This window comes from Nestor notabilis, unplaced genomic scaffold (assembly GCF_000696875.1).
Source record: "Nestor notabilis isolate BGI_N333 unplaced genomic scaffold, ASM69687v1 scaffold11663, whole genome shotgun sequence".
Lineage (NCBI taxonomy): Eukaryota > Metazoa > Chordata > Aves > Psittaciformes > Psittacidae > Nestor > Nestor notabilis.
Window position 1 is genome coordinate 28,186 of NW_009921506.1, and position 13,167 is coordinate 41,352.

Genomic DNA, 13,167 nt, shown 5'->3' on the forward strand with positions numbered 1-13,167 from the left:
CTATAGATACTATATAAAACTGCCTTCCCCCCCAACAAATAAACAAAACCCAGCAAAAAAGTGCATTATTTTTCTTTAATGTGTTATGTATTTCTTTTGGAACTTCCAGACCAGTAGCATCCTACCCTTTGGAAAGAATTGCTTGTTTTGCCAGGCTCTGCAGAGGACGTGTTACGGAAGAGAAGATAGTTGTTTTTTAGAACAGATACCAATATGTGATAATTTGGGGCATGTCAGACTTCTAAAGAAAATACACATTAAAAGTCTCCTGATTTTTAAGTGTTGTATACATCAATAAAACAGGGTGAAATAATCCTCTTAAAGATAGTGTATCGGTTAGTTTCTTGCATTTTGCTGCAATTAGAAAGATACATTTTTGTCATAAATAGTAATAGTTGCTTTTATCTGCAGGAAGATTTCAACTAGAAATACCCTCTCTGATTTACTGGAATAAATGGTCTGTGTGCTCTAACACTAAGGCTTTTAAAGGACTTTTTTAAGTAATCTCAAAGGCATCTGTGATACTTACGTTTTGTAGGCCACTAAAAGTGCTGAAGCAGAGAGGTTCCATGATTTCCTCAGGATTGCAAATAGATTGCTTCACATTAATACTATGCCAAATTGGTACTATGGTTGCTTGTATTTTATGGAAAAATAATAAATACTGAAAGAAGTGCCTGACTTTTCACTTGACATTATTAATTAGAAGGAAATGTCAATTATTTTTTTTTATCAGGAAAGTAAAAGTAGGCCACATATCATCCAAAGAGCACAAGCCACCAAGCAGTTGCAGGACCTTGGTATGTTTTCACTTGTTATGAGTTTTTCAGTATTGAAAATAATTGTGTATGTAACTTCAAAAATGTGAATATTAGGTTAACAGTCTATTTAGAATTGCTGATTATTTAGAAAAACTTGAAGAATAGATACTAACCTGACTTTCTTCACAATCATTGCAATGGAATTTAGAGCTGTCAAAAAACAGGAAAACCTGTATTTAGCTTTCTTCTGCAAATCATTTAATTATCATCAGTGATATTAATGCTATTGAAGTCATGAGATGGAAGAAAACATGTATATTCTAAGCCGAGGCTGTGATCTTTTTACCTCCCCTTGCATGCTTTAATTCTAAATTACTTGAGTTTTGTTATGAGCTATTTTACATTCTGTGGACTTAAAAATTTAACTTTTCAATAGCAAAGGTTCTTCTAATTTTAGTGGTCTACTTTTGGTTTGGACAGTGTACGTAAGTAGTTTAAAATAATGCCATGAAATTCTTAAATTGTAATTTGTACAGAGACTGAATCTAGTTCTGAATGGCCCTATCTGTCTGAACTACAGTGGCTGAGGAGAAAGAGAAGAAAGAGAGCAGTGAGTAGAAGTGACCCTGAGTTAAGACCAAACCCACTAATTTCCAGATTTTGAATGTTGAGAGAACATAGGTGTTAGAAAATAAATATTTTTGGTAACTTAATATTGTCATATAATACAGTTATCAAATGATAAAACAATTCTTTAAAAATAGAGTATTTGGAGAAATGTGGATAACCTTTCTAAAGTGACAGCAATACTATACATCAGCTGAATGGAAGTTTAGTAGTGAAAATGAGTTTAGCATTTTGAGTCTGCTTGAGGATAAAGAATAATTTTGAATGAAATCTTGCTACTTTGTAGCTACCTGACTTTATTTTCATTTGGCTTGTTAAGTAGCATGATTAAATTAAAAATTCAAATGAGGACACCCAGAACTGGGTTATTGAGAGAACAGAAGTGGACAGTCCTCATGATCTGTACATGCATATATGTCAGTTAAGGGAATAATTGAGTTAACGAAGATTAATCTGGATTTTTTCACAAAGTTGCACAATCCACAGCATATTTTTTGAGGACTCATCTATTTTTAGTAACTTCCTTTCTCATTAAATTTGTAGACCAAGAGTGTCTAGCGTTTAAGATTTTTGTCCTTTGTGAAAATAAAAGGAGGGAAGCAGTGGTGGCTTCTGTGCTGAGCAACAAAGAATAGACTGTAAATGTTCTTAATGATGTGACTCAGATTCTCAGCCAGTGTCTATCATAACTTACTTAAGTTACTGGAGCTATGATTATTTACCTCAGTTGAATGCCTGACCCAGTTTTACAGGTTTACACACCATATGTAATATTTATGGGTAATCCTATTAAACCATCTGCAGTTATTTTTGAAAACCACTACATTTTCATGATTTCTCAAAGAACTTCTTTAATCCACCAGGTATCTCGTGGTGTCTTTGAAGAAATGAAATATCTGGAGCTCATGATAGTCAATGACCATAAAATGGTAAGTTTATCAATTTAGTGGTACTCTTGATTATAATTTGTAGTTTGATGTACAGCAGTGTGCAGCATTAGTTACTCTTGAGACAAATATGTAATCAGCAGCTGTTAACAGTTGTACTGTTAGACACAGCGTAGGCCATAATACGTGATAATGCATAAGGTTACCAGAGATTTTTTACAGCAATTACCTATTCAATATATGTCTGAAACACTTTGATATCATATGGAAGGATAATATGCCCAAAATCAACAAAGTAAAGCAACAGAACATTTATGTCCGGAACAAATACATTAAACATTCTAAAATTATATCCTTTCCTTAAAGTAATAAAGAGGTCAGAACTTGTAACTTGAGTTTAGTTTTACTAACTTAAATTTTAATGCAGTAAAGCATATAGACAAACCTATCTGATTGTTCTTCCTGGCTATTCCACACTTACAAACATGATTCATAATGAAGTGCAAGGTAAGTTGTTTGATTGATTCAGAAAGTATTTGTCATCTGATTAAAAAAAGGGGAGCCCACTTTCTTTTCCTTTTTGTCTTGAGGGATGACTGGAAAGAAATCAGATGTAAGTGACATTTGTTATTTAAATGTTACTGCTTTTACTGATTATGCCAAGGAAAGCTATCAAAGCGTCCATGTGTTACCCTTGTGAAAAATCAGGAGAGGGAGGTCTGGTGAGTAGTAAGTCTTGTAAACCTAAACAACTGTGTTATAGACTCTCTTTAAAAAGCAACACAAATTTGAGTCCAATAGCTACATTTTAACTACAGTGTGTCTTACAGAAAAATAGCTGGTGTAGGTTAAAAAGTTTTCTAGTAACAAAGAATACATTGCAACTGACAGCAAGTAACTCTAAAAAGAACTCAATTCTGCCTTGTTCTGAGCCCTGGGCTTGCTTAGCATTCTTTGCTGTTCATTGACTACAAGGCAAATAAAGATCATCAGCTCTTCATACGACTTTACTGCTGTGTGAGCAAGACCTTTCTTTAAAAATCAAATTCTGTTGATAAAACAGTTTCTGCTTCTTTTGTGTGCAAGTAACATAAACTTCTAAATTTCTTTTAGAGCTCCTTACATCTCTCCTCTAATGCATGTTTTCCCAATGCTTAAGTTGTGGGTTCTTTTGTAAACACTGAAGGATAATTTTAAAGAGCCAGAAATAGCATTTATCGGAACAGAATGCAGTATTCTGTACTTGTTCCAGTGCTGAGTAGACAAATAATACAACCTTCCCTCATTTGTTTAATAAATCAGAAATAGTCTAAGCAAAAATAACCTATATTTAATCTGTGTCTATTCAGCAATATGGGAGAATTTGAATGGGTAGAAAGAGTAGGACGGAAATTTCTTTAACTCCTTTCACTTGTAAAGCCACGTGGTAGGAAACTGCTAAGAGCAGGCACGTGTGTTAGTTGTTTAGGGTTAGGTAACAGCAACTGAAGTTAGGGACATTTTGTTGTCTTGTTTGAGGCCTCTGGTTGTTGTTCCTTATGAAAAGATATGAATATTTCTATGTCTGTTTCCTCTGGTTTCTCCTATTATACATGTGCTTAAAGGACAACCATCCTGTTCACTGCTCTTGTACAGGCACTAACTGTTGTCTTTTCTCTGGCTTTATTTGTTAGAACTTTGGACTACAAGCATTCAAGATTTTTTGCTTCAGAGTTGTCAGTGGCTCAGAAGCAGATAGTAATTGTTTTCAAGGAATAAAATAGATATACTTAAGGAAGTGTTCTCAATTATGAGTTTTAAAGTCTGACAGGCCAGGAACTCACTGGTTTTGAGGTTTTCTGCTTACCGGTAGAGGGCAGATTTCTCCTGCAGCAACAGTCCGTGTTTGAAGAAGTGTCTTGTCCATTGTGTTAAGTGGTTAGTACTATGTATTTTCACAGGATTTTCCTCTCTTGTGACACTAAAGACACAGCTAAACGTATCTAATTAGGTTGTTGCACTTTTGACTGACCTACTCAGGTTAATTTCTGCTTTAGAAACTGTATATAAACAATTATGTTGTATATTGCTATTGATTTTGGCTTTTAAATACTTTAATGAAAACCAAGAACATTTTCCAAAGCATATTGTTTTACTATTCTACTTGTGGGAAAGCTTTGGATTAGCTCAAAACAAACAAAAACACAAAGTCACCCTTCTCCTTTACCCCATTATTTTGCTCTAGTATCATGGTTTTCTAGGGAGCAGAGTCCTGTGGTACATATGCTCTTCTCAGTGTATATCCTAAGTGCCTACTAGCACTGTAGCTGAAAATATTTTGAGAATAGTTCATGGGGAGGGGGTCTCTGCAACCCTATGTTGTAGTATCTTTGGTATCAGCAGTATCTGCTGCAGATGTACTGAAGCATTCCGGAACTTAACAGTGAATAACTGCATATGTAAAAAATCAATCTTCATGCTGTCAAATGAATGAGTGGCATCATTAAGTTTGATGAAGTTTTTGTTATCTCTGTGGCATTTTGTCCATATAAAACTAGATTGCTTGTGCAAAAATAATTGGAATTTAAAGGAATGTAAAAATTGTTACATAATAGTAGAGTGTGTGTCACTTCTGATTTTCAATCTGAGATTATTTAATTTTAAAAGCATACATGCCTTTCAGTTTTACTTTAACCTTCACACCAAACATAATTCTGGAAAACAGGGCATTTGGCTGTAATTCTAATTTGGGAAGGTAGTGAATTGTCTAACTTATTTGGTGAGACTAGCTACTCAGGTGTTCAGGGAAGAGTCAGACCCTCTTGTTTCAAGGCCTCTTTTTGGGTACTGTATTTTGGAGTGGGAATAGCTGAGACTTTCATGGAACCTGATGATGTTTGCTCATGAAATGATGAAGTTTGTTGCTTTTAGCCAGTAGTTGAAGTTAGTCAGAGGTTCTTAGTGAAGACTTTTTACCCTCTTTGTTTTGTGCAATTTTGTGTTCCTTTTCTGTGAAATTCTGAAGGCTTATTTTCATGCGTGTAAATCATACAATGCAATTCTGGTTTATAATTTTACAGTTTTTTCTGAAAGTCCTGGATTCATGTTTAGGTACCATAGCAGCATCTTTGAAAAACCTCAGTTGGAACAGAGGGGACTTGGGCAGGATGAGGAAGGACAGGAAACAGTTGTAATGACATGCACAGAAATTAGGAAACAGAATGTGTAATACAGCACATCTAAGTCTCTAGAAATGGAAAATATTTGAAGTTAAAACTTAAGATGCTCAGCTTAACTCTTTCCACATTCAAACATACATTTACTTTTACCATGCACTCACCCTCTTTTCTTTCTTTTTTTTTTTTCCCTTTTGTTATAACTAATGCTACTTGTCTTAAAAGTCTTGTCCTATAGTACAGAAAGGATGCCTTTGCAAAGAGCTGTACATAGGACATGTGGTAAATGCTTCATCTTCACATTTCATAATTACAGTCATGGGATGTGGCTAGTACAGCCTGATATTTAACTCACCAGGTTAAGCCCGCATCAGGCACAGCATTCTCTCTATTTTGAACTCGTGTTTATATTCATGTTTACCTGTAATTTTGTCTTGAATGTTTGAACTCTGATTCTAAGTAGGATATTCCTTGTGGCTAAATGCTCCTTTTATGGATGTGAAAGCCTGTCTAGCATACATGGCTTTCTTTATCTTCCAGGGATTCTTGAATATGAGGAGATATGGGCTGTGATCTGAAAAGTTTTTTGAGTTTTTCCCTTACTCTTTCATAAAATATTAATTTTCCTTTCTTGCTTTAAAAATAAAGAATTAGTAATAAATATTTAACTTTTCACTGTGTTCTACTTTTTCTTCTCCTTTTAGTTCAAAAAGCACCGTTCTTCAAATGCATACACAAACAATTTTGCAAAGTCTGTGGTAAACCTTGTAGATGCTGTAAGTATCAATGTTTCTTCTGAAAACTGTATAACTGACTTTGTTAGTTTAGCACTGTATTAAAAAATTAACATTAGCATATACCGGGATTAGAAAAATGAGCAGCTATAAAAATTACATTTAAAAACTAATTTCCAGTTCCTCTGCAGAAGAATAGCCTGAGGTGAATGCTAGTCACTGCTGGCTTATTCACTATCAATATCTCTCATAACAGCAGGAGGATGTTTTCAATTAATGTTGTGTACTGTAGGCATAATTGGCAAAAAGATAATAAAAGCATGTATTTCATATGTTGCCTCATGGAAGTGACCAAATAACTTGCCTTTTGTGTATTTTATGCATTAGGCAGCCAATATATTAAGTATCCAGTGCTTTTAGATCATAACTCTGTATGATCAGTAAGTGTTCTTTATGTCCCATGTACTTTTGATGGGTACACTGTCTATTGCAGGTAATGAATGTATCTTTTCTACATCTGCAAGTTCTGAATAACCTGAGTTAATAAAATCTGGCAATTTATGACCTGAATCTAAAGAGAGCAGCAGTTTTATTTCAGAATCAAGTACTATGCACAAAGTTAAAATTGATATTTTAAAGCTATTGTGTAACTATTAGAGCCTGGTTGTCCTTTCCTTGTCTGTTGCTACAAAGACATTAAAATGAATAGAAAAGTTAATAATCTTACCTAATTCTCACATTACTTGAGTTGCATTAGGTGATCATAGTATAGATGAAAATCAAGCATTATGTGAATTAAATTTTATATTTATTGGAGAAAGGAGAAATTATTTAATCTTGACTTAAGAACTGGCTTTGGCTATTCTTTGTGTCTGAGATCTTCTTCTTTGAGATCACCCAGTGTACCTTTACATTTCTTCTTTGCTGATTTTTGTGCAGGTTTTCTGCAAAACGCAGTGGTGAAGTTATTTGACATGAGAATTTTAAAGAAAAGAGAATAGCTCAATAAAAGAGCAGCAAGGGTTTTTTGACGGCTAACATATAAAATTTAAATTGATCAGAATATTAACTTTTAGGAAGTCCATGGCATTACCAGCTAATTGTTTCCCCATGTTTCCCTCCTGCTTTATCCCTCTTGTCCTTCCGCTTTACTCTTACTGGCTAACTGTGCATGTTTGACCCAGTGTTCTACTCCTGTGCCTGTCCTGTCTCTGCCTTCAGATATACAAGGAACAGCTGAACACCAGGGTGGTTCTTGTTGCTGTGGAAACTTGGACAGACAGAGATCGTATTCATATTCACCCTGACCCTCTGAAGATGCTTCATGATTTCTCCAAGTATCGGCAGCACTACATCAAACAGCATGCTGATGCTGTGCACCTGCTCTCGTATGTACCTTTATACAATGGTTCAGACTATTACAGTTTTATATACTTTTTTGTCTGCTGCTTTTGTCTACCTTTTTGTCTCTTGCTTACTTTCTTTGCTTGGTATTCATGTGCCTGCCTTAGGAAGCATAATATATTTTCTTAACACCTTAGTCTATTTTTAATAGGTGTAGTATATACCAACGTGACCATGGTATATATCTGTAATGAAATTTGAATGTCTTTGCAACCTGGGGATGTTCCATATTTGAAGTGTCTTCTGATGAGCCCTTGAGGATACACAATTTTGCTAATCAGGTGTGTGTAATGTACTGCTTTCCCAGTAAAGAGCAGGAGAGGGCAGAGCAGACAGTAAGTTATATGTGTTGCCACAAGAGCATTCCAGTTGCTGTGTTGATTTACACATGTAGCTGCACTGGTGATTTGTTAATGGAGGGTCTCCTCCTCTAAAGTTGTAATGGACTGTTTTCTGAGACAATGCATTTTGAGGGGAAGTTCCGCTTGTGTCATTAGGCACAACGTTGAGCAACAGTATTTTTTTACTTGACAGCACTGTAAACAAATAGAAGGAAGAATGTGTTCCTCTGTGCAGTATGAAGATCATAGAACTGTAGAATCAGAATGGTTTGGGTTGGAAGGGACCTTAAAGGTCATCTAGTTCCAACCCCCCCTGCCATGGGCAGGGACACCTTCCACTAGACCAGGTTGCTCAAAGCCCCATCCAACCTGGCCTTTAACACTTCTAGGGATGGGGCATCAACAGCTACTCTGGACAACCTGTTCCAGTGTCTCACCACCCTCACAGGGAAGAATTTTTTCCTAATATTTACTCTAAATCTCTCCTTTTTTAGCATAAAGCCATTTTTTCTTGTCCTGTCACTACATGCCATTGTAAAAGTCCCTCTCCAGATTTCCTGAAGGCCCCCTTTAGGTATTGGAAGGGTGTTCTAAGGTCTCCCCTGAGCCTTCTCTTAAGATCTTAAGCCTTCTCCCAGCAGCATGACATACTACAAAGGCAGAGTGGTACAAGCCTTCCATGTGATTCTCCTGGAACATTCATCTGCTGCAGAGGAAGATGAAAGCAGGGGATGAAGAATTTCCTCCAGCCTCTGTCATAGCTGTACTGCCTTAAAACAGGCATTGCAACACAATGCTAATTGTGTTCTTCATAACATAAGCAAAGTGCTGATGATGTGAACTCTTAATTACTTCTATGCAAGTATTGTGTCACCTGCTGAAGAGTTTGTCAGGAGGCAGGCAGGCTTTTCTCAGTGGTGCACAGTCAAAGGTCCCAAATACAAACCAGAATACAGGAAATTACATTTAAACATAGGGAAAAAATCTTCCACTGTGGAGGAGGTCAAATGCTGGAACAGGTTGCCTAGAGAGGCTGTGGAATGTCCATGCTTGGAGATACTCATAGGGTAATGGAACATGACCCTGAGCAGCCTCCTTCAGCTGAGCCTCCTTGGAGCAAGGGGGTTGAACGAGACCTTTTGCAGATGTACGTGCCAACCTCAGCCCTTATTGTGGTTCTGTATATTATAAAGCACCCAGCTTTAAGCATTTAGTATAGTTACACTACAGTTTGAAAGTTATACCTGAATGAGTATCATGTATTTAAAAAAAAACAGTAGGGATACTGGTTCTGCTATTGTGAAAGGATTTAATTTTCAAAGACTAGAGGCAATTACTATTCATGCCCAAGGCTGTGTAGATTTATTATTATGCATATGAAGTTAAAATAAGTATCATTCATAATAGTTTGTAGACATTTTATAGAATAATTTATATCCAGATTACATTAACTTAATTAAATTATTTGGGGCTTATTAATAATAAATGAGAGGAGGCAGGGTTAAAGAGCAATATTAAATTACTTTCCCTTTAGGTATACTGCTCAGTGTTCTCATTTGGAGTTGAAACTAGAACTTGAATTGGTTTGGAGAAGAGCATAATTAAAAAACATCTCAATACTGGTACATTTCAGGACAGAATTCCTTCCTGACAGATTATAAATTGGAAAATATTGTTATATTTTTAGAGGAAATGTTATGATTGTATTATCTTAGGAATCTGGTACTCTGGCTTCCTCTGCTCGGTTGGTTTGTGGGTTGGGACTGATTCTGATTCTATAAGATAAAAATAATATTTTTGTCAAAGGTTGTATCTCATCAACTCTTTTGATGTTGGTGTTCTGTCTGTAAACTTGCAGTCGCTTTTGACGCCAGATGAAGGTTAATGTGCATGCAGTATATCACAGTACGTGTGAAAATGTGATCTTTCAATAAGTTCTAAGTGCCCAATGTCAGTGTGTTATTTTCTCTATTTCTATTTGTAAGGAATGTGACATTTCATTACAAAAGGAGCAGCTTAAGTTACTTTGGAGGGGTTTGCTCTGTGACCAGAGGAGTAGGAGTAAATGAGGTAATTTTTTTTCACTACTGAAATGAAATAAAATAGAAACTGTATATTAAACCCTCAGAGTTTAAGTTTCAGTGTTCAGGGCATTACAGATGAAAAACCTAACTTAACCAAAAAGTTCAGATTCTCACAGCCAACCTTCTTGTACCATTATTAAACTACTGCTCACTGTGCTTTTCTGTTTAAAACGCATTCTTCCTGTCTGCATTATTCTCTTAGTAAGATCTCAAATTGGCTTTCAGTATACATGTCAGAAACTGAGACCCAAAAATCTCAGAAATATTTGAAATATAGCACTAAATATCCCTTCGAGTCTTCTCACTAGAAGAGGCTTGATTTTCTGATCTGCTGATGATGTAATTCTTACTGGGTTTTTTAACATTAAAACTAGAAAAAATTAATCCCTTTGTGTGATGATGATGATGATTTTCTTCAGTACAGTATTAAATCAATAATGACAATCTCCTATTTTAACAAAGGATGTCAAGCAGACTCCTTTCTGTTGATTAACCGATGGACAGGGATTCCCTAAGGTTAAGAGGAAATTTTTTCTGTCGCATACTTCATTGTGTTTATTTTCCTTATAAGCACATAGAATTATGCTTGGCTGTACAGACTTACTGAAGTAGTAGCTATGTGGTAAGCCAGAATGAGCTAGTGTAGTATTCATTAGAATAACTTGCATTTGTTTTGTTTTTGTTTTGTTTGTTGTTTTTTTGGTTTGATTTTTGTTGGTTTTGGTTTTTAATTTTCACCGCACTCTTCCTGAAACACAGTATGGCCTCCCTTTAGCCATGGCACAGGAACTAGCACAAAGTCTTGCTCAGAACCTTGGAATACAATGGGAGCCAGCTTCCAGGAAACCGAGTATGTACACAGACATGCAGTCTTCTTTTGTCCTCTTTAGCTAAATATATAAACGCCTCCTTTGTGATATTTGAAACAAATACCAAACTTACTGCCTCTGTAGAAAAGAATTACTGCTTTTGGAAATATGTGTACCAAAATTTGAGGTTAACCAAAATAAGAGCCACCAGTTTAGCACTGATTTTGCAATGACCTTAGTGATGTCCTGTGTCTGGAGTTTAGATTCATAACCAACTTTCAAAGGTATATTGGTAAAAACACTATTAATTTAGCTTAGAACTCCTAATCTATCATAATGAAATCTGTATTTCCTCTAGAATTATCACTGACTTCTTAAAATACAAAAATACCTGATTTATAGTTGAAGAAATGGTAAGAAGCTGTAACCTAGTTCACAGTGACATTTGCTCAACTTGTTACCATGCTGCTTTATAGCCAGAAGATCAGACTGATGTGTCCTTAACACATTTAGAGTGTAGGTACAAAAGCTGCTGCAAAAGCCCTTTTTAGGGCTAAAGAATATTGTTGGGTTTTTCTACTTATATCTTGTAAGCATCTTGAAACAGTATGGATTTGCAGTAGGAACTAGAATACAGAACCCTTCTTTATGAAAATATTACTTCTTTGGTAGATTACTTTTATAGGTAATTTGTAACTTTTATTTTACCAACCATAAGATGTTGATCTTATGTTTTTATTTCATAAATCTGGTCACTGTTGACTTACATGCTGCAGCTGTAAGTAAACTGTAAATCCATTTTCATTCAACTACGTTTTCTAATGAATGTTTGATTGGCTGATTCTCATATTACTATGAATAACTCTATGCCAAAGGGAAAAAACGTGGCCTGTCCAGTAACAATTTTCCTTCAGAGTGTTCTGTACATGTTTTAGGGAGGAGGAATTGTGAACATTTTTAATCATCATTATCGTGTACTGCACATACCCTTGTGCTGCCTGTTTTGAGAGCAGGGAAGAATCTTGCCAGCTGTTTTTGTGCTGCTTGAAACTTTGTGTTGAGTCTACAAATGTGCACATATGGTAATTTGAAAGCACCACTTTTTTATTAAGTGGTGCTTAATATAATGTTTATAATAATTAGCATCTCTTCCATTGGGCTGGTTTCCTTTTTAGGGCTAGAATCTGTAAGCCAAGCAACCATCTAATCTCTGTATAATGAGTCAAGGTCCGTTTTTATAGTGAGTACCTTATTCATTGTAAGCATATTTATAACTGCTTTCCTTTTCTGTTGTATTTTGGTCTTGTCTGAGAAGAGTGTGACTGCACTGAATCCTGGGGTGGTTGCATCATGGAGGAAACAGGGTATGTCATAACTGTCAGTAACTGAGGGCTCTGGAATGAGTTCATCGTAAACATAAATATTTATGTATTGGGTTTATTCATGTGTTTTTGTGCTAAGAAATGAAAAACTAGAAGCAGTTGGAACAACCCAAATGTACAGATCAATTACTTCAATTTTCAGCAATTCATTCCCTTTGCTATTCACATTTTAGGGACTTGTTCATAAATCTTATATTTTGAAGTGCAGTGTATTCACTAATGCTTTGCTACACTTACAATGATTGAAAAGTAACAAATGTGTATTTTTCATTAAATCCAGTTATACTTTTTACATGCAGCTGAAAAAGTGTTAGGATACAGTTTTGATGATAGTTATATTTTCCTCCTAAATTTTAGATTCCCTCCCCCATTCCTTCAAAATTCTAAATTTGAGTGAACAGAGCTTTCTGCTTCTGTTCCAGTGAATAGAAGGAGATACCTGAAGCTTTCAGCAGTTGTTCTCGATCCTTAGCTAAATGGTCAGTGAAGTCTGAGGGGGAACCACATCTATATGGGAGGAAACCAGGTTTCATTGCCCTTTGCCCTCACGCTCTCCCAGAGATTATTTTCTGTATACTGGAAGCAGTTGATTAGAAAAAGTTAGCTTCTGAAGCATAGCTTTTTGAGTCTTATAAATCACTCCCTGACAGAATACTTGCACACTGTGGAAGCTTGATTGCAAAAATCATGGAGAAAATTAGTTATAAATAAGACAGAAGGTGCCTAGTTTCTTCATTCTGAGAAGTATGAAGGAAGTGGTTCTTAAGTAGAACTGCCATGTGGCTTTCCTATAGACTTGTAAGTGTCAGCCACTGTATGAATGCAACAGAAAATTATTCAGAAGTTTGCTTCTGGAATCCCAAGTAAGGCATTGACCAGAATACATACTAGCTTCCTTCCTGTGGTGAACTCATCGAAGTATCAGTCTTGGGTGGAGATACCAGTACAAGACGCCATGGAACAAACCTCTTCTGTAGCTAATG

At 35.8% G+C, this 13,167-nt stretch overlaps 1 protein-coding gene across 1 annotated transcript in view; it reads left to right on the forward strand.

Moving 5' to 3' along the window:
- ADAM23 (ADAM metallopeptidase domain 23) overlaps positions 1–13,167 on the forward strand; it is a gene marked incomplete at its 5' end in the record, with an annotated part of 61,326 nt that overhangs the window by 27,312 nt on the left and 20,847 nt on the right. The window contains 8 exons of the mRNA XM_010011195.1: positions 737–800; positions 1,298–1,371; positions 2,252–2,317; positions 6,135–6,206; positions 7,386–7,552; positions 9,895–9,979; positions 10,753–10,843; positions 12,118–12,166. Of these exons, the coding sequence (XP_010009497.1) occupies positions 737–800; positions 1,298–1,371; positions 2,252–2,317; positions 6,135–6,206; positions 7,386–7,552; positions 9,895–9,979; positions 10,753–10,843; positions 12,118–12,166 (668 nt within the window). The remainder of the gene's footprint in view (positions 1–736; positions 801–1,297; positions 1,372–2,251; positions 2,318–6,134; positions 6,207–7,385; positions 7,553–9,894; positions 9,980–10,752; positions 10,844–12,117; positions 12,167–13,167) is intronic.